Source organism: Eretmochelys imbricata, chromosome 18, assembly GCF_965152235.1.
Source record: "Eretmochelys imbricata isolate rEreImb1 chromosome 18, rEreImb1.hap1, whole genome shotgun sequence".
Classification (NCBI taxonomy): domain Eukaryota; kingdom Metazoa; phylum Chordata; order Testudines; family Cheloniidae; genus Eretmochelys; species Eretmochelys imbricata.
This window is the reverse complement of record NC_135589.1, coordinates 11255232-11280791: the sequence shown is the minus strand read 5'-3', so window position 1 is coordinate 11280791 and position 25560 is coordinate 11255232. Positions and strand designations below refer to the sequence as shown.

At 39.9% G+C, this 25560-nt stretch overlaps 2 protein-coding genes across 6 annotated transcripts in view; both read left to right on the top strand.

Annotated features, from left to right (window-relative positions):
• The window catches only part of TNFRSF1B (TNF receptor superfamily member 1B), a 42501-nt gene extending 34924 nt beyond the window's left edge, over positions 1-7577 (top strand). The window contains exons 8-10 of the mRNA XM_077837443.1: positions 592-602; positions 1090-1336; positions 5284-7577. Of these exons, the coding sequence (XP_077693569.1) occupies positions 592-602; positions 1090-1336; positions 5284-5585 (560 nt within the window). The 3' untranslated portion in view covers positions 5586-7577. The remainder of the gene's footprint in view (positions 1-591; positions 603-1089; positions 1337-5283) is intronic.
• A 2975-nt stretch (positions 7578-10552) lies between these two features.
• Positions 10553-25560, top strand: part of VPS13D (vacuolar protein sorting 13 homolog D) — a 189126-nt gene continuing 174118 nt past the window's right edge. For 4 of the 5 annotated variants that reach the window (XR_013348386.1, XM_077837556.1, XM_077837555.1 and 1 more), the window contains exons 1-8: positions 14656-14933; positions 18048-18125; positions 18450-18640; positions 21045-21125; positions 22916-23032; positions 23352-23456; positions 24543-24713; positions 24872-24972. Coding sequence is in view for 4 of the 5 variants with exons in the window: in XM_077837556.1 (XP_077693682.1) it covers positions 14837-14933; positions 18048-18125; positions 18450-18640; positions 21045-21125; positions 22916-23032; positions 23352-23456; positions 24543-24713; positions 24872-24972 (941 nt within the window). In the remaining variant the exon portion in view is untranslated. Of the gene's footprint in view, positions 10637-14655; positions 14934-18047; positions 18126-18449; positions 18641-21044; positions 21126-22915; positions 23033-23351; positions 23457-24542; positions 24714-24871; positions 24973-25560 lie in introns of those variants that run through there. The other variant, XM_077837552.1, reaches the window with a different exon arrangement.

Genomic DNA, 25560 nt, shown 5'->3' with positions numbered 1-25560 from the left:
TCAATATGTATTTGGGGTGAAATTTTTCCCTGCATGGAAGGCTGGCATGAGACCTGTGCACCGCTGAAGCCTCATATAATCCCTCGTATCTGAGACACGGGCCTATAAGCCTCCAGCGTTCCCATGAAATCAAGCACCTGTGCAACAAAAACTCCCACTGCAGTTTGTAAAGTATTTTGTGCTTCATAATAGAATTACACAACATTATTAATCGTTATTTTACGTAATTATTATGGCCATGATTTTGATTGTGATCAGCACTCTTTGTCCTTTCCGCTAGAGTGCGCTGATTATTTAATTCAATTGATTTTTGAGAATCCCCTTTGTCCACTGCATCTGTCCCAGACTCTAGGCACATTGCAGAGTGAATATAAAGCAAATGTTTGAAAACATTTTAAAACAGGGTACACAACCAGGTCTGCTCCACCCACAGATGGTACAAGAACAAAATAAAATGCAGACTCTTGCAGACCACATCTCCCCGTTCAGTTAAAGTGCAGCTCTTTGTAATTGCTAGTACTTGGTGTTTTGTTTTTAATTGTAACTTTCTTTTCTCACTTGCAACATGATTTGGTTCTTGTCCAATTGAAGCTCCAGATTTGGTGAGTATCCGTTCTTTCCTTCTTCCCTGCCGCCTCTTTTCATTCATTAATGTTTTATAAATTCATGCAAGATCAATGTCTGTTAAAAATATAATAAAAATGAATAGCTGAAAAATATAGCTGGAGAGATAAGGGGGATGGGTTGCCCCCTGAACAAGTTAGAGCCTCAGATGCAACAGTTTGCAATGGCCTCGTAGTGGTCAGTATGCCAGTGGGATCACCAGGAGATCGCTAAAGGTTTCTTCAGGCCCCTAAGTACAGACCTAGGACATAAAGGGTCAGACCATCACCTGGTGTAAATTGTTGTGGCTCCATTGACATCAGTAAAACTATGCCAGTCGACAACAGTTGCGGATCTGACCCAACCAGTGAAATAAAGCCCCAGGCTTTATTTCAACCTAATATCTTCTTTTCTTGTTAAAAGTCTCACAAAATTTGACCTTTTTGCCATTTACTGTAACTGTCCCAACCCTTCTTGTGTCCTCAGAAGCAGCCTGACAAAAGGCAACGAGATGCAGGAGCACAGAGCGCCAGTGGTCCTCAGCAGGAGGAGCAGCACCTCTTAGAAACTCCTGGGTCAAGCAGCAGCTCTTTGGACAACACAGCTTCAAGAATCAGTGGAATAAGTATTAAGAACACAGAAAAGAAAGAAACAGAGAGAACTCAGCAGAGACGTATGACCTCAGAAGGTTGTAATCATCATGGTGGAGCCAGGCCCAGCTCTGCAAGCTCAGGTAAGAGTCTATCGAAAGGTGAACACCAGGATTTTATTATCATTATTTTTTTGACATAGAGCGTGCCACAAATGTCAATAGAATGTTAAGTTACAAGACAAGTGGTGGGAGTGTGTGGAGACAGCTGATGAGAAGGAGGGAGGAGTGACTGCTTGAAGAAATAGGAAAAATCATGGAGCATGTCCTCAAGGAATCAATTCTGAAGCACTTAGAGGAGAGGAAAGTGATCAGGAACAGTAGGCATGGATTCACCAAGGGAAAGTCATGCATGACTAACCTAATTGCCTTCTATGATGAGATAACTAGTTCTGTGGACGAAGGGAAAGCAGTGGACGTGTTATTCCTCGACTTTAGCAAAGCTTTTGACACGGTCTCCCACAGTATTCTTGTCAGCAAGTTAAAGAAGTATGGGCTGGATGGATGCACTACAGGGTGGGTAGAAAGTTGGCTAAATTGTCGGGCTCAACGGGTAGCGATCAATGGATCCATGTCTAGTTGGCAGCCGGTATCTAGCGGAGTGCCCCAAGGGTTGGTCCTGGGGCCGGTTTTGTTCAATATCTTCATAAATGATCTGGAGGATGGTGTGGATTGCACCCTCAGCAAGTTTGCGGATGACACTAAACTGGGAGGAGTGGTAGATATGCTGGAGGGTAGAGATAGGATACAGAGGGACCTAGACAAATTAGAGGATTGGGCCAAAAGAAATCTGATGAGGTTCAACAAGGACAAGTGCAGAGTCCTGCACTTAGGACGGAAGAATCCAATGCACTGCTACAGACTAGGGACCAAATGGCTAGGCAGCAGTTCTGCAGAGAAGGACCTAGGGGTGACACTGGACGAGAAGCTGGATATGAGTCAACAGTGTGCCCTTGTTGCCAAGAATGCCAATGGCATTTTGGGGTGTATAAGTAGGGGCATTGCCAGCAGATTGAGGGACGTGATCGTTCCCCTCTATTCGACATTGGTGAGGCCTCATCTGGAGTACTGTGTCCAGTTTGGGCTCCACACTACAAGAAGGATGTGGAGACATTGGAAAGAGTCCAGCGGAGGGCAACAAAAATGATTAGGGGTCTGGAACACATGACTTATGAGGAGAGGCTGAGGGAACTGGGATTGTTTAGTCTACGGAAGAGAAGAATGAGGGGGGATTTGATAGCTGCTTTTAACTACCTGAAAGGTGGATCCAAAGAGGATGGATCTAGACTAATCTCAGTGATAGCAGATGACAGGACAAGGAGTAATGGTCTCAAGTTGCAGCGGGGGAGATTTAGGTTGGATATTAGGAAAAACGTTTTCACTAGGAGGGTGGTGTAACGCATTCCAGTGTTTCCTAGGGAGGTGGTGGAATCCCCTTCCTTAGAAGTTTTTAAGGTCAGGCTTGACAAAGCCCTGGCTGGGATGATTTAGTTGGGATTGGTCCTGCTCCGGCAGGGGGTTGGACTAGATGACCTCCAGAGGTCCCTTCCAACTCTGATATTTTATGATTCTATGATTGGGAGACTAGCGATGCTGTACGGGTGTGGACAGAATGTTGTAGGCTGTTGCCCCTTTGGCCTGAGCAGTTAGCCAATATCTGGGGCCCTTGCAGGTTTGTTTCTGTTAGGAAGAGAAATTGATGATATGAGCCAGTGTTTTCTTTGATGCAATCCTGTTTGTTGACGAAGAATGTACATAAAGTCCTGTCTCCCTGAACACACTAGGACCAAACAATAGGCAGTTTCCTTGTTCACTATTTTCAAGTCTGCCCCTTCAGCCATTTCCGTGCCCAACAAGTTCTGTCCCTGTTCCCTCTCAGGGCCATGCTCACAGCCGCTTCCCTCACTGTCTGAAGCTGTGTGTGTGTGTATGTATGTATGTATGTTTAGGAGAAAGCCAGCAATCAATATTCTAGCAGGGAACCCCTCAGATCACATGGCTTAGCTAAGAGACTAACCAATTTATTTGAGCATAAGCTTTCGTGAGCTACAGCTAACTTCATCGGATGCATACTGTGGAAACTGCAGAAGACATTATATACACAGAGACCATGAAACAATACCTCCTCCCACCCCACTCTCCTGCTGGTAATAGCTTATCTAAAGTGACCACTCCCTTTACAATGTGTATGATGATCAAGGTGGGCCATTTCCAGCACAAATCCAGGTTTTCTCACCCCCCGCCCCCCACACACAAACTCACTCTCCTGCTGGCAATAGCTCATCCAAACTGACCACTCTCCTTACAATGTGTATGATGATCAAGGTGGGCCATTTCCTTCATAAATCCAAGTTTAACCAGAACGTCTGGGGGGGGGGGGTAGGAAAAAACAAGGGGAAATAGGCCTATATCCTATATCCCCTTGTTTTTTCCTACCCCCCCCCCCCCAGACGTTCTGGTTAAACTTGGATTTATGAAGGAAATGGCCCACCTTGATCATCATACACATTGTAAGGAGAGTGGTCAGTTTGGATGAGCTATTGCCAGCAGGAGAGTGAGTTTGTGTGTGTGGTTTTTGGGGAAAAAAAAAAAGCGGGGGGGTGAGAAAACCTGGATTTGTGCTGGAAATGGCCCACCTTGATTATCATACACATTGTAAAGAGAGTGGTCACTTTGGATGGGCTATAACCAGCAGGAGAGTGGGGTGGGAGGAGGTATTGTTTCATGGTCTCTGTGTATATAATGTCTTCTGCAGTTTCCACAGTATGCATCTGATGAAGTGAGCTGTAGCTCACGAAAGCTTATGCTCAAATAAATTGGTTAGTCTCTAAGGTGCCACAAGTACTCCTTTTCTTTTTGCGAATACAGACTAACACGGCTGTTACTCTGAAATATGGCTTAGCTAATCAGGCTTTGCCATGTGGCCTAGTGCCTTGGGTGGTAGCCTCCTATTGTTTCCAGCTATCACTACATAAAGAGACATTTAATTGCTCCTTCCATTTAGCTTGAAAGAAGGGGGCCCATTAGCTTTTAACCATGTCCTTGGTTGTTTATATGTCAAAGTGTGGCTTTTTGGCAGCCGTTAACATCTTCCAGAAAAAACACAGGCAAAGGGGGCAGCATAATTGTAAGTATTAAACTAAGAGTGGGAAAAGGAGACAAGGGGGCAATAAAGCAAGAAAACTGGAAGAGTGTAGGGAATGAGATGGGGAGTAAGGAGAAAAAAAAAAGTCAACAAATATCCAGGGAGTCAAAAATGATCCAATGACTCTGAATGGTTTTTGTTGCCCCAATATCTTTACGGATTGCATCCAAAAAATCCATGTGAAAAGAACGTTAAGGTTGCAAGGGCAAGCACTCAACAGTTGGAAAATTCCAGAATTAAGGTTGCTTGTGCAGAATTAAGGTTTCTGTAACCTAATTATTGAAAACAGCTGGACTTTCTTAGCTGAAATTTTCCCCAAAAATTCAGCCTGGGGCAGACACTTGGCATAAAAATTTTAGTCCAGACAGGTCAAGTTTGGCAAAGCTATAAGCCACTGAAAACAGGCGCTTATAGTGGAAAGTGTTTTGGTAACCTTAACTCTAGGGGTATGTCTACACAGCAATTTAACACTCTCGGCTGATCTGTGCCAGCTGACTTGGGTTTAGGAACTGTTTAACTGCTGTGTAGCTGTACAGGCTGGGACTGCAGCCCGGGCTCTAGGACCCTGCAAGGTGGGAAGGTCCCAGAGCTCGGGCGGAGCCTGAACATCTCCACTGCAATTAAGCAGACTCTTAGCTTGAGCCCTGCAAGTCTAATTCAACTGGCTTGGGCCAGCTTCTGGTATTTAGTTGCAGTGTAGACGTACCCTAACTGGTGCTACCAACTCTGCCTATAGTAAGAGAAGGAAGGAGATTTCATCTACTTAGTTTGTTTTACAACTTATAATTGTTTCTTAAGTCATTAAACTGGATAAAGAATCTTATCATCCTGCTGTAGGTTTCACTCTTCCACTTTTAATTTGTTTTGTTTTCTGTTTGTTTCACAGAGCATTCTGGTAGTGGAGGAACGCAGGTGAATGTAACTTGTATTGTTAACGTGTGTAATTCAAACCACAACCCACAATTTCCAGAACCGACCACTTCAACCACTATGGATTGTGAAAATGTTCCCTACTGCACTCCAACAGAGGAAGAAATTCCCCTTTCTAAAGAAGAAAACCCCTTAAAAAGAGAATCTGAAATTCAAATCTCAGTGGAAGCTGCAGATAGTTTGCCTCCAAGCTTACCATTTCCAGAAGAAAAGCCATTTCCTCTTAGTGTTCAAGATGCAGGGATGAAAAATAGCTAAAGAAGATGACAGATCGGATACTGACCAATAAAACTCTAAGCAGCTTCTGATCTGCTAAAATAAACAATGCGTTAAGAATAGCATTCCTATGGAGACTTAAAATCTAAAATGTATCTAGATATGGAGGGATGCAGAGCCTTTTAAAAATGTTTTAACCCTCTGATATGTAATGGCTTTAAAAGTTGAAGGAAGATCTTTGCAGAAGTCAGTGTTATTTTTAAAAGCATTCTTTTTCTTTTCAATTTAGTAGTTTGTTTATCCATCAAATTGTCACATGCAAGCTTCCTTCTGTCATGTATTTACCACGTGTCTTGATCCTGGCCAAGAGGGATCTCCTCTGCAGCTGAAAAGGAAGTGTATTCAGTCTTCGTGCTTGTTCAGTCATTGACCTATCTGCTGAGTCTGCCTCCAGGATGCCATTTAGGGATAATGATGGGATTTTTGATTCACGCATCCCATTGGCTAAGAACTGGACTAAGACCAGCGTTCCATGAGAAATGAGTTGATGACCAGCCATCCAATGCTATTGATTTAGCCACATGTTTTTATGGCATCAAATTATACCATTTCCCATCTGATCCACCCACCTCTCAAAATATTCACTTTTTTTTAAGGGAGGTATGCTTCAGATCTTTCCTTCTGTCCCTGATATTTTTTGCTGCTGTTTTCTCTCTTTCTCTCTCATACCGTGGAGGCATATCTGTTCTCTAAGATTTGTGTGTATTGGAGGGTAAAATCTTCTACATGAGCTTTTATACTAGATTACAACTATTCTATTCAACAATAGCAAAAAATGCACTTATTTTTGTCAGCTGTACATATTTAATATATTTTTTAAAAAAGAAAATATATATAAGTAGAACTTGTTACATTGAAGTAGGTAATTGTCATCTTTGTGCCATGGTTGATTCTTACGTCATTTCTTGAGGTCTGTGAGAGAGAACTATGTGTGCCAAATGTTTTCCTCTACGTTTCAATTAATAATGGTGAAGACCCAGGCAAATAGGTGTCTCATACAGCTCATCCTGGTTGACCCCAGGAAACGGTGAAAGGCTGAATGAAATGAAACCTCAGAACCACAAAATCAGCTGTTCGGGATTATGTTATCCTCTAGTAGATTGTACTCCCTACTGACAATTAATGGAGACTTTTCTTTAGCGCTGGTGACAGAAGTCTGTGCTTTTGAAGCTCAGGTTCTGGGATTGTACTTTTCATGATCATGTTGCACATGTGTGCTTTCACCAGCAACTGTGGTGTCTGCATTCAAACAAATTTGTTACAAAATGCCTGAGTAAGATTCAGGCAAAGTCAAACTGGAGTCTGAATTCTGTCCTTATTAAAACACCTGCAAATCCTATTGGAGCTGCTCAAGAGTAACAGAAAGCCAAATTTATTCCGGAGGCTTTAGGCTGAAGAAGAATGCCTTTACGTAGCATTCATTCAACAGCTGCTGAAGAACAAGTATACTTTACACTTTCACCTAAACTTTCAGGATTATCCTTTGTGGCTGTGGAGGTTAGAGGTGAAACATGCTGAAGTATATTTTAACTTGTATTTGAGAGTATGCTCTGAAATGACTTAGCATATGGAAACTCTGAAATTTATCCAAAACCACAGAATTTACGCTTACATAGGACTTGATTGTACAGCAGGCTGTTTCCAGCAATGTGCTGAACATCTGTATCTGTTGCTCATCACTTCCAAGAACTGGGTCTGTATTGAAACAGCAGCCCAAAGGAAAAATCAGGGGTTCAACCATGGCAGTTAATTTTACGGGCTCTTCATATTATTCAGCTGCATGGTGGAAGAAAAATCCTATGTATTCATGTAGATAATAGTGAAGCATTTTTAAAATCTGTTCATAGATGTGTATAAAAAAGTAAAAATCTGTTTTTATTTTTATAATTTATGTATGACTTGAACTTTCCTGTTCTTTCTATTAAACAAAATGCCTTTGCATTTTCTTTGTTTTAAAAAAATTAAAAAACCTACCATTTGTTGATTTCATTTGCATCCCCTTACTTTCTGTATCCAAAACATTACTTTTGGCTCTTTTTTATCATTATTGCCTAATTCAAGCAGGTTTGATCAGGTTCAGTCTCATGTACCACTTTCTAAATGTTGGCACTAGTTTAAAATTAAGTTAGGATGTAGTAAAAAGCCATTCATCTTGAATTTCAGAGAAGATGAGTGAAGCCGCGATCCTACAATCTGCTCTGTGCCCTATTCCTATGAATTCCCATTGACTTCAGTGGTGGATGTGTGTAGGTGGGTGGAACTCATTGCAGGATGAGGGGCCTTAGTGATTATATAAAAAGATACAGTGTATGGAGTGGTACACAAAAATCCCAGTGTCCTGTACTGCATGTAAACAGGCCTATATAAATATTTATTACATCCAACCCTTGATGACTGACCTACAAAGAGGCTGCAAACCCTTATGCTACTGCCACCTCCTTTTATCGCAGTGGTTCTCAAACTTTTGTACTGGTGACTCCTTTTACATAGCAAGCCTCTGTGTGTGTGGACCCCCCCCCCCATAAGTTGAAAATGCATTTTGATATATTTAACACCATTATAAATGCTGGAGGTGAAGCGGTGTTTGGAGTGGAGGCTGACAGTCTGCAACCCATGTAATAACCTTGTGACCCCCTGAAGGCTCCCGCCCCCAGTTTGAGAACCTGTTTTATCTCCTGTTGGAGAGGTCTGTGGTTTTACAGGTTGAAGAACCAGAATTCTATTTCCTGCTTCTCACAACACTGATATACAGAAAGTTGTCCCTCTCTGTATATGGCCACAACAGAGTGCTACAAAGGGTCACTGCCCCTGTAAGACTGATTTACCTGTAAATTACTTAGGAGTGTCATAAAGAGTGACTTACTGTATTTTATCTGAAATTGAAATTTATTTTCAGGAGTTACCAGTCAGGCTATGGGTTACTCTTTTAAGATTCAGTCCTGCAAAGTGCGGAGCAATATTGCCTGATTCAGTAAAGTACGTTTAACTATAGGCTCACGAGCAGTCTCACTGAAAATAGTGGGAGTGTCTGTTGTTTTCAGGAGGCATTGAATAATTCCCTTAGTGTCTGGGGGATGATGGAGGAAATATCCTTTCACCATGAAGCCATGCTAAAGTAGGGTTTCAACCATTATTAGATATTAACTTTTTGTTTCCTTGAGGAAACATCTATTATGTCTAAAACACGTGCTTTATGTGGCATCTATTAGCTCATGACCATTATCAAATCAAAGGCTATTAAGGAACATTTTATCATACTGAAAATGTTTTGAAGCAAAAAGCATAGTTTCACACACTTTTTAAATTGTATCACATTGTGTGGTGGCCTCCCTTACAAATAAAATTTACCCTGCATTTTCCATAGGTATCCTTTGTCCTTGAAATGTAGGTGGTTCCGCTGGTACACTCATTGATGAACATTTCTATTACACACACAATGATATACTCACGTGATATGGGTATATGCCTCTGGTACATACTTAGTGGTTGTACTGGGTGTGTTCCTATTGTGTGGGTGTGCAGCTCCTACCAGAGTTGCTGCCTCTTGTTATTTAATCACAAGTCTTGCAATATTTATTAATTTTCTCTAATGTGCCAGCTGCTGGAGTCATAGAACTGGAAGGGACCTCGAGAAGTCATCTAGTCCAGTCCTTGCACTCAAGGCAGGGCTAGGTATTATCTAGACTATCCCTACAGGTGTTTGTCCCACCTGCTCTTAAAAATCCCCAATGATGGAGATTCCACAACCTCCTTATGCAATTTATTCCAGTGTTTAGCCACCCTGACAGGAAGTTTTCACTAATGTCCACCCTAAACCACCCTTGCTTCAATTTAAGCCCATTGCTGCTTGTCCTATCCTCAGAGGTTAAGAACAATTTTTTTCCCTTCTTGTAACAACCTTTTATGTACTTGAAAACTGTTATCATGTTTCCTCTCAGTCTTCTCTTCTCCAGACTAAGCAAACCCAATTTTGTCAATCTTCCCTCAGACGTCATGTTTTCTAGACCTTTTATCATTTTTGTTGCTGTTCTCTGGACTTTCTCCAATTTGTCCACACCTTTCCTGAAATGTGGTGCCCAGAACTGGACACAATACTCCAGTTGAGGCTTAATCAGCAGGGAGTAGAGCGGAAGAATTACTTCTTGTGTCATGTTTACAATACTCCTGCTAACACATCCCAGAGTGATGTTTGCTTTTTTTGCAACAGTGTCACACTGTTGACTCTCATTTAGCCTATGATCCACTATGACCCCGAGATCCCTTTCCACCGTACTCCTTCCTAGGCAGTCATTTCCCATTTTCATGTGATAACATCAGACTCTTGAGCTTTCACTTAAAAATAAGAGCATTGTTACCCTTCTGGTTGGGAGACAATCTTGAAAATGGGAAATGGTAGGGCTCAAAACCCAAAGAGAAAATAAATCAACAACCCACGCTATTATGGTCTAAAGTCTCATTATTCTGAAGCCAGTCTGATGATGAGGGGGGTGGTGGTGGTGGGGGGTTGTTGACTCTATGATGTCTGAATGCTTGGTGGTGGCACTGTAGTGGGTGCCCACCTGTGGGCTGCACCCCCCCCCCCACACCCTTGCTGCAGTGCAGGGTGGTGTGTGGCCAGGGCGAGGCAGGAGGCTCATTGGAAAGCTGCGCGGCTCCAAGGTGTTTCTTTACTGGGCCCTACCTGGGCTCAAAAGGGGGGAGGGATAGCTCAGTGGTTTGAGCATTGCCCTGCTAAACGCAGCGTTGCCAGTTCAATCCTTGAGGGGGCCATTTAGGGATCTGGGGCAAAAATTGGGGCTTGGTCCTGCTTTGAGCGGGGGTGGGCCTAGATGACCTCCTGAGGTCCCTCCCAACCCTGATCTTCTATGAAAAGTTCTGCCCGGCCCGGGGGTGGGGGACGACGATCGATTGCTCGGCACTCTACAGGCAGGCGGCCCCATCCGTTAGCTCCGGCTCGATTGGCGCAGGCTCCGGCTCGCTCACTCGCAGGCCCTGCCCCGAGAGCGCCATTGAGGGGACAGGGAGCGAGGCAGGTACTTGGGGGGAGGCGCCGCTAACGGCTTCGGGGAGCGGGCTGTGGGGGGCGCTGCCTGCCTGGGCTCCTGTCTTTGTGAGTGACCCCCCCCAGGCTCCTGGTCCTCAGAGCGTGACCCCGGGTCCCCGCCCTCAGAGCGTGACCCCCCCACACCCTGGGTCCCCCCACCTTAGTTCCCCGGGGGCCTGGCCCTCACAGAGTGACCTCCCCGGGGGTCTGGCTCTCAGAATGACCCCCTTCCCCCCCCCTCCCCTCCCGCGGGGTCTGGCCCTGGCTGTGATTTTCTGGCTCCCTTGCTAGGGCCCTGGCACCCCTGCCCCCTCTTACACCCTCCCTCCAGCTGCCCCCCCTCACCCCCAAGCGCCCTTACAGGGACCCCCGCCTCCTGGGGCAGCCCCAGCTGTGCTCTTAGCAAGGTGACCTTTCCCTGTCTCGTGCCAGTAGCGCCCCTCTTTTCCTAGGGGTTTACTTCTGCCTGCTCCCCAGGCAATGACCCCACCCACCATCCCCCTCGGACTGTATGGCCGGAGTCCAGCAAGGTGTCAGCCCCCCCCCCCCCCCAGTAATCCCTGGACCCTGCACTAAGACCACCCTTCCCGTGGGCCTGCTTTACCAGGGGGCCGGCTCTGCCAGCCCACTCACGACAGTCATCCTCCCCTGCAGGGCCTGTGGCACTGGTTTAAAAGCCCCCTTCTCTCCAAAGAGTCATCGTGAGGTTTATGAGATTTCTTGACACCTCCTCCCATCCTTTCTTAGTCCAGCCCTTCCTGATAAATGTTTACTCACTCTTGTTTATACAAGTAAGATTGTATATCTCCCACAGGGTAATTTAAACTAAGGTCAGAATTTACTTGAGTTAAACTCAAGTATGATGCCTTGCAGAAATGTGTCTTTTCCTTTTCATGTGATCCTGTTTTTTTTGATAACATATCGAGTTCATCTTACTGCTGTCTCAAGGTTTTCATCTTGATTTTGCATCCACAATTCCCTCTGAAGGGTGGAGTGGAAAGGACAGGGATATTGTTTACATGTTGGTTAAAACTTTTACTTTGTTAGTCGTAGCTGCAATTTCAATCTCAACTAAAAGTGAAAGGTGGATGCCAGTATCTGCTGTGTGAAAGACAAGACTTAAGTTTGTGGAGTGTAGCTAGCATTCCCTGTGGAAACTATTAAAGGCACTTTAAGTCAAAAGATCAGATAATTTTAAATAATGAACTCCTTGACTTTTAATATTTTTCATTTTAATAGTTTGTTACTTTGCATTATTTTAAGATGTTTTGTGTTTAACTTTTAGTTCTAGTCAGTTTCACTTTTCAGCCTTAGCACAACTCTGTGTTTGGGTTTTTAATGCTCAGGAGAAATTGAATCTTTGGGGGCACGGTTTAATAGAAGAAAGGTTTCATTGATATTTTAAAAATGGAAACATTCCTGTTGCAACCATCAGTCAAGTAAAACTCATATTAGCTATGGAAAAACCCTGAATTTTAATATAAAAATTACAATATGGTCCTCAAATTAATCATTTCCTTTTATTGTCCTGCTTTTTTATGAAAAGTATCTTTTTCACTTTCTACCACCTGCAACTCCATGTTTTAAAAAATTGATTCATGTTGCCTTGAGGAAAATGATGTGCCCCCAGACATCCAATTAATAAAGCAGGGGTATGTATAGTATTTTTCCACATCACACTGTGTGTTCACCCTTTGTTTGCCAATGTTTAGGTAAGTGTTTGGTCCTGCTCCCATTGAAGTTAATGAGAGTTCTACAGTTGACTTCAATGACAGCACAGTGAGGCATAAATTACAATTTGCCTTTTTATTTTCTGGCAACAGCACGGATTGAAATAGAAATGTTTGGTAAAGATTGTGAGGGTAAAAAATGTAAGTGGCAAAGAGTCCTCTGGCACCTTATAGACTAACAGATGTATTGGAGCATAAGCTTTTGTGGGTGAATACAACATGCATCAGATGAAGTGGGTATTCACCCACGAAAGCTTATGCTCCAATACGTCTATTAGTCTGGATCGGTAAAAGCAGCAAAGAGTCCTGTGGCACCTTATAGACTAACATGGCTACCCCTTTGATAATTGTCAAGGTATGTGTATTTTATCTTTAGAATCTTGACAGTATCCCTTTAAAAACTGTAAAATCATGCTAGCTGTCAGTATTATCTGAGCTTATGGAACCTGAGCAGACAAGAAATTAAAACTAAGTAACTTGTTTTGCAAGTATTTATAAGAGTGCCACAAAGAAATAGAATTAAAGGCCCTGTCCTGGATGCTGATCCACAGAGGTAGATCTCTACTGGTTCATTGTACCCATTGACTTCACGGGGTGTGAGGATCCTCCGACATGAATCGACTTGTAGAATTGGGGCCTTTGTTAGCAAAAGTTGAGTTAAGCTTTCCATGCATACACACTACTCTTTCAATTCACGTCCAATGGCACTAGATTCTTTTCAGCAATGGCTGCTGGCATCCCAGCATGGTCAAGTGGCTTCGTATTTTATGACCATGATTACATGTTGGTCAGAGAGCTTAAAAGACTGACAAAATAAATACAACATAAATTTTTCAGACTGAAACTACTAAAGGTGTATAATGTATCGTTTTTTTAGGGTATAAATATGTAGTGTATAGGAGTGTGCTGAAAGAAGGCACATGCTTATATTTGCATCCTGTGCACAGAGTAAAAAGTAAAAGTTAGGATGAAATTACCCATTTTTTCTTGTTCTGGGGCCAGATTGCCTTCTACAAAAGTAACTGCTTTTTAGGGGACAGGAAATCCATCAGTTTTCAGTTATGGAGTTTCCAGTGCACTCTTCTTTCAGGGAGCTTGGGTTTCACTCTTCCTATAATGGAAAGGGCTGGAAGTTTGGCTCACTTCTTTTCCCAGAAAACCTGATCTGTAGAATCACAGAATGTGGGCATTGGCTCCTCCCAGTCATTTCCAGCCTCTTCACAGAGCAGTGCTGCAAAGACTTCCCTTGCTAGCTGCTGTTCCTGGGAATCTTGTTCAGGGGGTCTTACACTGAATGGAGTGGGGATAGCAAGTAATATTGACCAGATCAACATTAATGTGAACTAAAATAAGTTTTGGGGTAGGTATGTGCGTGTGTGCGCATGCATGTACACTCAAATAGCAGTGATAGACATGGTGTGAAGCCGTACATAAAAATTGGAGAGAGAACACTGTCACAGGGTGTGGCCACCCTCCACTCCAGACCATAATTTCCAAAGATGGAGAGTCCAGACCTTATGGAGTACCAGTGGAGGGGTTTCCTGTGGGAACTGAGGAAGAGGTACAAGGCTACAGAGACAGCACATTAACCTGCATCCAGAACTGCTTATTTTCAGTCTCCTTCCTCCCTGAAGACAGAAAGAGCAATGTGGTACCTTGTCTTTTATTGCTTCAGAATAGGACAGTGCTGCAATATGAAAGATGCAAAGATGAATTTTTGTATGATGATTCTATGAGTAGAGGGTATACTTCCATAATATGATCTTATATAATGCTTTGATCATTAGATCTCAAAGCGCTTTAAGAGACAGGTCAGTATCATTATTCCCATTTCACAGATGGGGAAGCTAAGGCACAGAGAAGTGAAGTGATTTACTCAAGATCACTCGGCAGGCTAGCGACAGAGATCGGAATAAAACCCAAGTCTCCTGAGTTGTGGTCCAGTGCTCTATTCGCTAGGTCACTCTGCTTAGTGTTTTTAATCACTAAAGCACTACAAATCTCAGTGAGGAAAAGGTTTAACAAACGCAGTGCAGTCTACCGCAGTAAAGATTGCAGCAGGTGAGGTGGTATTATGGGAGTTCATACAGTCTAATATTGTATAAATAAAATCAGTTCAAATAGTAACTTCATTGCGCTATGCTCTGACCTAGGATTAACAAGATAATTAAAAGTAGCTGTACATAGCAGAATTCTTACAATTTTTTTTTAAGCAGCTGCTCCAGGAAAGCATCTTGTACTTAATATTAATTTTCCAGTGCCTTTGGGATGGGATGATTAAAGTGAAAATTGTTCGCAATTGAGTCTCAATTTCTGTATGTTGGAGGGTGGGAAATGGTTTGAGAACACATAGTGTATCTCTTAGACATGTTTCCCTTTTGCATTTAAAACAGAATACAACTGAACTATGGAACAGAGGATGACAACAGAGTCTTAGCCACCCCTTCCAGGATACAATCATGTTGGAGGGACTGGTAGCCTGGGTCCTCAACACCTATTTGGGCAAATATGTCAATAACCTGAACACAGACCAACTCTCAGTAGCTCTTCTGAAAGGTAAGGGTTATTAGCACTGTTTGATGTATCTCTGTTTTATATTTTAAGAATTGTATTGATAGAATGATTTTGTATTCACTGAAAGCCGGAATACATATATTGAATATATTTTACATTTGTCTTACTGATTAGCACTTATGTCCTTGTTCTTATATTGTAGTAGTAAATTGATCTAAATAAAAATATACAATTAAAACAAAAATAGTGAGTAAATCTTCCTGCTTTCCAAGGAGAGATGTTCCTTAAAGGGTTAATGCCAGCTTAATTTTTTTTTAAATAGACTAATGAAAAAAATGATTTCCTGATAATGCACCCTATTAGTGTGTACTGAGGGTTTGTTTTTGAAATCTGTAATAAAATCTATATGGGTTTTCTGTTCTTCTCTACTCTTGATGTTTTGAAGGGTCCTCTGGGAACACCCCAGAACAACAGCTCCAAATGTGCTCAAGCACACCCTTTAATATGTGCGCACACACTTGTTTGCTGCCTCTTTTGTTTCATTTTCAGTTTTGCTGCTGCTGTTATTAATAAGGAACCTCTTTCAGAGCCTTATGCACCATCCATGAACAGTGAAAGTGACAATGCACTTGACCACTGTGCATGTGTTTCAATAAAGAAGTTGACAAAATAGAAGGAAATAATATTTTGTTTAATCTATTTGTTACAGTAAGCATAGGGGTTGCTTGCAACAGTAGTAGATCTGATTTTTTTTTAAACTGGCGTTCCTTTAAATATCAAATGGCAATAGCGAGTATTTCAGGAAATCATTGTATTCTCAAGATATTTAGTAAAATATTTAAAGTATTTTTACAGAACATATATCAAAGAGCACACATGAGCCCAGCTGATGCTATGGTTATTGGTTTAATTTTTGAAAATCAGTAAAGCAAACAGTGGCATGTGATCTCTCTATCTGGGGTGCTTTATGGAACAGGGATTTCAGGAGAATTTTGAAGGTGAGAAATAGTACTTAGCAAATGTTAACTGGTAAGTTGTATCAAGCAGATAGAGATGCTTTTGATAGCGTATTCAGGGTTAACGAGGGGAGAGATTTGGAGAGAAGCTTGGATGGAATATAGGCAGCTTAATAGTTGCTTTAGTTTTCAATATGTAGTTGCAGTGATAGTTTGTGTGTGCATGTTTTGTGAAATTTCTTCTCGCACTTTAGAAGATACATAACAGGTAATGGTGAGAACTTATTTGGATACTCACTGATTCACTCATGAAAGGTGGGGTAATAAGTCATGATTTAAAAAAGAAAAGTCTTGACTGAGTTACATAATGTAGTCCCTCACCTTCACTTGTTTTGAGAAGAAATTTTTTACACTGCAAGGAGCCAGTTTTGACTGTTGGTTACTTAAAGAAATAGTTCTAGGATGGAATTTTGGCTGACTGTCAGTGTATAGTGTTAAGTTCCTTTTGACTCTTGGTTGGCCCAGCCTTGAGCTTTATTCTTATTATGAGGTACAGGGATAGGACTGGTGGGTGAGAAACAAATAGAAGTATGCATTAGATTGCCCGTTCCCTGAAGAGTTTTACAGAGTCCTCTTGCGTATTTGTACAGTGCTTAGCGCAGGGTAGCCTTGATCCTGATTGGAGTTTTTGGGTGCTATGACAATAAAAATAATAAATATTAATAATATACCAAAGCAATAAAAATGTAGTCACATAAAGTTCCTTCGCTATACGAAGTATATTTCTTGACCATCAGAGACTAGAAACTTTAGGATTTCATGGAATAGATTCTTAGGGTCTTCCATTGAAACCCATGGGGAATTTCCATTTTCAAATGTGTCGGTGTTGGTGAGACATCTCCTGTAATTCTTCTCCTAACAAAAACCAAGATTTATATTCTGCAGTACCTACTGAAGTCAATGAAAGTTGTGTGCATTTAACAGATTATGGGATTTGGCCTCAGGTTTTCAGTATGTGGCCACGTTTTCTTGTAAGGGTCCAGTCTTGTACTCCTCACTCAGATGAAACGCTACTGAAGCTAGAAGGAGTTTAATCTGAATAATGAATGTAAGGACCCAGGTTCTAAACAAGTTTCTCACAATGAATTTTCCATATGCCATTTTATCCTCCTGCTTCTTCATGACTTTCAAGCCATCATTTGTTCCTTCTCCTCTCCTTTGCTTCCTCTCCTTCATCCTGTTTATTTTTAATGCATTTCATTGTTGTTATTGCTAAAATCCTCCCCTTTCCTGAGTCTGAAACAACATTTCAAGAGTCTGTTTTTCTTCCCTGTGTGACAGATAAATTTACATATTTGAAAGGGGCAGCCTTTCTTGAAATAGTAATTCAATGCTAAGAAGGAGGAAAGAGGCCACAGTTCTCATATGGGCCTACTGAAGCGATAAGGAATTGTAGATATGAAAGTGTAAAAATGAAATATGAGTTAAATATATCTACTGTATAAGACTTTTCATAAAAATATGATTGTCTGCTATGGAACTGTAGAGGCCAAGGGTGCTACAGTTTAAACTGTTGTTGCGTGTTGGGCATTTATATGTTTTCCTTTGCTATTGGAACTATTTTATTTATACCATGCTATTGTGGTATACTGTGGGTATGTTTACAAAAACTAAAAAATCAATTTTCATTCATCTGCTTGTTGTCCCACTTGTAATTTTAGCAGGGGACATTTTAGGACAACAATCCTATTTTTTCTTTTCTACATACTAATGTCAAAGTTTCTGTCTTGTTTTGAAAACATGTGTCCTTGTTTAAAATCATCTTGCGTGTGTATTTTTGTAATTTCCAGAAAACCTCTAATTGGTGTGTTTTTGGTTTTTTTTTAAATTGCCTTCCAGATGCTTTGCTGTTGATGGAGAAGTTCAGATTAAGTACCTTGAAATATACCCTGTGACCATATCAAATAACTCCTGCAGATTGCATTTAAAAATCATTACAAAAGATTAAATATCACATCTAATTTCCCCATTCTTTAAAATGATAGATTTGCTTTGCTCATGAAATAGAATTTTTATCCCACCTCATTTATTTTTATTAGTTTTAAAGAAAAAACTTATTGGTATTAAGTTCATAATCCTCAGCCAAGCAGCCTGTAACGTAGTTTTGCTCAACAGATTGCTATTTCTCTTCCTCCTGCAGGTGCTGTTGAACTGGAAAACCTACCATTAAAGAAAGATGCCTTGAAGGAACTGGAGTTGCCATTTGAAGTAAAAGCAGGTATGTATTTGTGCCTGTGTGTGACAGGTGTTCTCTACAGGAATTATTCATTTTGTTATTTCCTGCTACAAGTATGAAGCATTTCATACGCTGGTTAGTCTTTTAAGATCTCTTTTAGTAATAAGTCATAGCTGGAACTGACCTTAAAATAAGAGTTTGCAGCTAAGTGTCAAATTCTTGGACAAATTACGTAATCTGAATTTATGGCGAACAAATTCTGTTTTTATGTTGCAATAATTATGTCCTTTTCCTTTTTCACTTTACATAGAGTATAACAGTGTACCTGTGTAGGATTCTAACAGTGTTTTTTCTTGGTGAGTCTAGGTTTCATTGGCAAAATAACGCTCCAGATACCCTTTTATCGCCCACATGCGGATCCCTGGGTGATATCTATCTCAAAGCTCCACTTAATTGGTGCACCAGAAAAGCAAGAAGATTTTGATGAAGAAAGGGAGAAGTTGCTGGAAAGAGAACACAAGAAAGCTCTTCTTTTAGCACTGGAAGAAAAATGGAAAGTGAGTAACATAGGACTTATCTTTTAAAATAAAGGAGTTGATTTTGTTTTTCTGTTACGGAAGATTGATCACCTTTAAACCTTCTACCAAATGTAAGTCTCTTTTTGAGTCAATATCCAGGAAACCGAGTTATGATTTGATCTGCAAGTGATAAGGCTGCATGGTCTTTGGCTTCCTCAGGAGGCTGAGGAAACCCACATCTATTTTATCATCACTTCAGATCACAATAATTTCACTGTAGCACTGTACCGCTACCTGGCCAGTGTTTCCCAGTTGATTAAAGATACTGGTTAAAGCTCAATCCAGACTATATGAAGTATTGGTGGTGGGCCGGGGATGTCTGGAGAATCTGCCTTGATCGTTTAATGTGGTTTACCCTGGGAAGTTTGGTAAGCGTAGCAATTTAGGTGTACATTTAAAAAAAATTTTTTTTTTTTTTTTTACTTTGAGCTGTACGTGGTAGCGTATGTTTTTTTTTTTTTTTTTCACTCCAAGATATTCACAAGTTTCCTTTTCTTTTGGACCCAGACTGTTCCAAAATGATCCATAGTTTGGCTAAGTTACAAATATGCTTTTTGTTTGGAATTTCCATGGACAGCCACTTTTGGTAGTTGCAGCCTGCATTATATAGCTACACAACTTCAAGAGCACTTATCTACAAGTATTGATTACTTTCATGCTTTAGGAACTGTACTGATTGCCTGTTGTTCCACAAGTGTGCTTTGAGATATGACTACTAATTTGCAAAATCTTAAATATAGGACCAGTCTACTGGAGGAACTGACTGCTGTCCAGTTTCCAGTTTCCAGTTCCTGGCAGTTGCGATTGGCACATTCTCAGTTCTCAAAGGGATGGGAAGCAGGCTCTGCTCCACTGAGAGCCTGAAATTCTGGAATGCTCTCTTTCTAGATGTAGGAAAGAGTAAATGTGTAGCTCAAACATTTGTTTCTAGTTTTATTTGGTAGGAAGATGATGTGGGTGTTATGAAATCACGCTCTGATTATTGCTGGCCCATGTTGTAATTTTGAGTGTGGGGAGTATTTTCTATAGCACTTTTGAAAATTTCACCTTTTAATGTGTGTTTATTTTCATACATAATGTTAGGAACTCAGGGGCCTTTGACTATAACACGTTAATTATTGTGAATTACTGATAGAGTTCTATTAACCCATGCTTATGTTGATCTGAACCATAACCACAGATGCTATCGTTTCTAAGAACACGTACTATGTCGGTGATTGATGCTGTCATTGCAAGTGCTTTGGAACGTACTATGGGCTGCTGAATATAAATATTTAAAAAAAAAAAAATCTAAACTACAATCCAGTTTGGAGTAAGATACACATGAACAGTAGTAGAAAACTCAAGAGACTAAAGGAAGACAATACGTTCTTAAAGAGAGTTTTTAATAAAACAAAATAAAGGAAAGAACTTGCTGGGGATTATTTGCTTTACATTTCTGCTAAAATCTTATCTTCCTAATAGTTGGCAAGTGGTCTGTGTAGGGGGATATTTCAGAATATCAAAATAGGGGTTAAACACCCCCCCCCCCGCCACTTTAACCCCAAAATAATAGCAAATTATATAAACAGTAGCTAACTATAAATATTTTCTAATATATTTCTTGCTAACCGTGTTTTAGCTCAATATTACTACTGATAGTATGATATTAAGTACAGTAAGACAGTTTCTAACCTTATACTCATAACTAGTAGACAACTTGTAATTGTACTGGTAAAGAAACGCATCTGTAAACTATCTTCATCCTTGTGTGATGTGTAAATTATATTATAATTTTGTCTTAATACACACGTTCTATAACATTAACAAATTACCTCATATTGAATAGATTTTTGACTTAAAATACTTCTAATGCTCTTCCATCTTCCAAAAGATTGTTGTGTAGTTCATGCCCCAAATTGTGGTTTTTAAAAAATATTACCAAAGCTAATAGTAATAGTTTGAAAATGTCCTGAAAATGGACTATTTCAATTAAAATAGTCTTTTGTTTAGAAGTAAACATTCCCTACCAGTGTTTGCAATGCAAACATACTGCTAATGGAACAGAACCAGAACGTGAAGCTAATTAGCTTACTTTGTGTGCTTCATTTAACATAGCCATTGCAAATAAATAGCATCAATGATACAAAAGTGAAGTGGCATTTAAAAATTCTTTTTGTTATAATCTAAACTTTTGATAACACAAGTAAGTCATTGTTCGTTAAATAGGAGTTTTAACATGACAATCCCTTTCTAATATAGCGTCAGACTAGCAATTTCCTACATTATTTAGATTTTTTTCCTCTGGCTTTGTAAACATTAAAACTTATTTTCCAGACCTTATATTTAAAGAAAATACATTTTCTTTTTAATAAAATAGCTGTTCTGTCTCTCTCTCTTTCAGAAAGAACGACAGCAGAAAGGAGAATCTTACTGGTATTCAGTTACTGCATCTGCAGTCACAAGAATTGTAGAGAACATTGAAGTAAGTCTAATGGGACCCACAATCTTTCATTCTATTTACTAAAGAATACTTGGTTTGTATATGATGTGCTTCTTGTTTATTTTCAGGAGACTCAACATGTGTAAAATGGAGGTGAATACTTAGTAGAGAGAGACCCCTTTCGGAGCTAGAATCTTTTTTCCTCTGAACTCTGAACCAAGCCAGAATTGGCAAAGTGAGGGGTTTATGGGGAGGAAGGAATCTTTCACTCTCCCAGTCCTTGGAGAAGTGTCATTCTTCCTTGCTTTGTAGGGGTCGATAGATAATAGATCAATATAAAAGCTGTCTAGCTTTATGGTGGTTCTCACCATAATATTGGAGTGTTTCCCAATTTATTAATACTTCCAATTTTAAAAGTTACAATGTATTACACACAGGTTTATGTATAATGTTTTGAGTGTGACAAGTTTGGTGAGGTAATATCTTGTACTGGACCAACTTTTGTGTTTTGTTCTTCACATCTGCTTGGGAAGTAGATGTCGCTGTTAAGTTTGACTTCCTTCTTGATGTTGTGAAGTTTCCTTTTTAAATGGCAAAATTCATTATCTTCCAGTGTTGCTTGCTGTGTGGGTCCTAAGATGTGAGAGTAGCATTAAAGTATATAAAGAAGAAAATGTAAATACTGTTCTGAGATTCTGGAACTTTGACCTTTGCTTACTTCTGCTTATTTCTGGTGCATGAAGCTTGATGCTGCCTGAAAGACTGTTTAACATATACAAATAAAATGTATATGCAGTCTTCATCTAGCAATATTGGATAGACACTCAGCAGAAACCTTTTCTCCTTAGTTGCAAGCTCACTCAAAATTCTAGAGCCTGGGCTCTTTTACTTTCCTCTTTTAAAGCCATAATAAAACTCATGATATTTTCACATTTATTTATTCTTAGCTACGTGTGCTAATTAAAATTTATAAGGATATCTGCATTATTAAAAAACTTGTGTCTAAAGAAACCAAAAAAATAAGCAACCCTCCCTGTAATATCTTATAAATCTGTTTATGCTAGCTGCCATGTAATGAATTTGTTCTTTTACTTCACCTATATGTAGAGGATATAGTCCGTGCTAACTCTGTATTGAGGGATTGCTTCCATGTACTGATGCTTATCTCATAACAGAAAACTGAGGTAACAGTCAGTTGTAAAAGGCTGTCATTAACAATAACTAGAAATAACTGGGGCCTTCCAGAGATGATACAGCATGTAGTGATGACGCAAATCAGATATTCTCGATGTGAGATCTTGGGCCGAGTATGACATTGTACAGTAAAGCATGAAACAGCAAAATTCAGTTGGTTCCATGACCATTATGAGATTTTTGCCACATTTAAAATTAATTCAGGTCACCACTTCGTGTTCTGCTAATGCAGCACTAGTTTTTATTCTAGTCTGCGTTGATTATTCTCTTGTGTTTTGAGCAACACGAGTTTCTGTATGACTACAGCAACTGTGGCCTGCAAGCAAGGGTAGTAGTAAAACAGCAGAGAAAAACAGCCTGTTTTATGAAAATGGCAAATGACGTAGCTAGGGTTTTTAACATCTGGGGAGATGGGTAGACCAGAGTAAGAAATATGGAATGGAGCCTGTGGGAGTGCAGTCAGGAAATGGCAGGAGGGTCCCATCACAGAATAACCATTTAAATAAATTTTGTTTGTTTCTTGGAGATGTAAGTATTGAAACAGCTTGAATATAATTTATCAACATTGCAGTACGCTAAATCTGTTTCAAGCATAACACAATCTTTTTGCTCCCTGTCATGTTTTTCTCTCTCCTCAGTTAAAAATTCAAGATGTTCATTTGCGGTTTGAGGATGGCATCACAAATCCTTCACAGCCATTTGCCTTTGGAGTGTGCATCAAAAATGTATCAATGCAAAATGCTGTAAATGAGCCTGTGAGTACAGGTCAAAGTTAACACTGCATGAAGAAATGATACGCGCTAAGATGTGATGTCACTTTTGTATGAGAATGATATAATTGTTTCCTGTTTTTAAAATGCAATACAATGGTTGCTATTAAATAATTACAGCAAATATTGTTTTATAATATAGCAATCTCATCCTTAAGAATTATTGTAGATACCATGATAAAGTCAAAAACAGCTGCATGTTACACACTGAATATTTAATGGTGATCACAATACAGTCAGATTTAAAATAATTTGTCACATTTTGTTTGATGCATTGTGACTGAGTTAAAATTTTTCACTTTAGGTAGAGAAGTTGATGCGGAAAAAGCAGTTGGATGTTGCTGACTTCAGTATTTATTGGGATACTTGTTGCACTTTATTGGGAGACCTGCCTCTTGGTGAGCTACAGGTATGAGATGAACATTTGGAAGGAATAATGTTTACTTGCATGTGAAGGGGGAAATCAAGACTTTCACGTTCTTCCACTGGTTTGTAATATAATGTAAAATTTTATAGTGCATTTAGATCTAGGAATATTTGGAGCAACTGAAGCTATGTGGATTCATGATGTCATGGAAAGATTAGTATGGGACCAAGTAAAAACTGAAGTATGAACATTGCCTATTTAAATTATCCTCTTTAAAAGCCCTCCTTAAAGCATGCTGCTTCCATGAGACCTGCCAATGGTACTACTAATATAGACTGTAAAATAGTAATTCAACCTATAAATATTAAACAAAAATAACCTAAGTCATAAACAAGAAACAAGCAAAATTAATCCACTCAGATGATGTGCTCTCAACATGATTATCTTCTCCTAAAAGCAGTGTTCCACTCTCTGTATTTACTGGTCTCTTTGTTCCACCTCTTCATTTGTAATGATGTCGTCTTGGTCTAATTTAGGACTCAGTATAGCTATTGGATCTTATATCTGTGTCGAGTTGCACTGAATTCAATGGGAGTCCATTCAGGATTCAAGAGTGTACCTGAGCGGATCTTACTGGTTTAGATTGTGGGTGCCAAAGGACAGAGGCTGGGTTTTTCTTTTCAGTTACTATGCAAAATATGGTTTTGTGGCTAAAAATTGGACCAGCATTTCCCCCAACTTCTGTATGAGCTTTGGTAAATAATTTCATCTTTGTATGCCCCAGTGTATTTATCTATGCAATGGGGATATTTTCTTACCTCCATAGGAATGTTATTAGACCAAATTCATTCATTTTTATAAAGTGCTTTGAGAACCTCTGAAGACACTATAGAAATGTGAAATACCTTGCACAGCTGTGGCACTGTATAAACAATTTCCCCAAATATTATTTAAACAAGATTACCTTCTTGATAACAATTATTTCATGAGGAGAAAATCTGGTTAAAGGAGATGGAATTCCAGCAGTGTAATACACCTAGTAGAATCCTTATTAGCAGATTGTCATTTAGATAAATTGTGTATGTGTGTTATATGCAGTGACAGATTGAATTTGCTTGTAACTCACAGGAAGCAATGGACAAAAGTATGGAGAGCCGTGATCATAATTACATCATGGAGCCTGTATGTACTTCAGCTCTCCTCAAGAGAAACTGTTCTAAGGAGCCTTTAAGATCACGACATACACCACGGCTTGAGTGTGATATCCAGCTTGAGACAATACCATTAAAACTTTCACAGGTAAAATGGTTTCTCAGTGAATCGCTTCTCCAGATCATGCTTTAGATGTTTATTTTCAGTTGACCTACAAACATAAAATTGAGATTTAATCATTGTGCAGTAATTTAACAGAATACGTTAACACTGCCTAATTTATTTATATGCTGCTTTATTAAAAGATGCAGTATCAACAAATCATGGGGTTCTTAAAGGAACTGGATCGAAAAGAGCGACAGCTAAAGTTCAGGAAATGGAAACCAAAGGTTACGATAGCTGACAAGTAAGTTTTTTTTATACTACTGATATTTTTATGTAATGATGTAAAATACCCTTTTATGCAGTCTTATGTTTGTTTTACACTTATCTGAACAACACTGTTTAGTCTAAAGTTAGGGCAAAAATCACAAAGGTGGTAGCTAATGATTATGTGGTGCACAGAATTTAGCAATAAATTGAAATTATAGTTCTAATATTCTGTGCTCTACCAGCTGAATTATTGCTGTATATTTATTTCATTTAATTTGGATTTATACCTAAAATAAAAGTTGCTCTGATCCAAAGCTCTTAAGTGCTTCTGTCACAAGTTATAAGAATGAAATGATGAAACAATGAAAATAGCATAGGAGTTTTGTCCCCCTCCCCTTTGGAATGAGTTGGTTTTTTTTTTGGTTGAAGAGGTGGGGAATCCCACATGCTCAGTTCACAGATCTGTATTAAGAATAAAGGTCATAGGAGCTGATGAAATGAAGGTAGCGCTTCTTACTGCAGTAGTAGGACATGCTGGGTTGACGTGCCATTGAGGCTGTGGTGCCCATTTATTTCCTGGCTAGCGACCCTCTATTTTTCTCACTCAGCCTTTCCTCTGGAT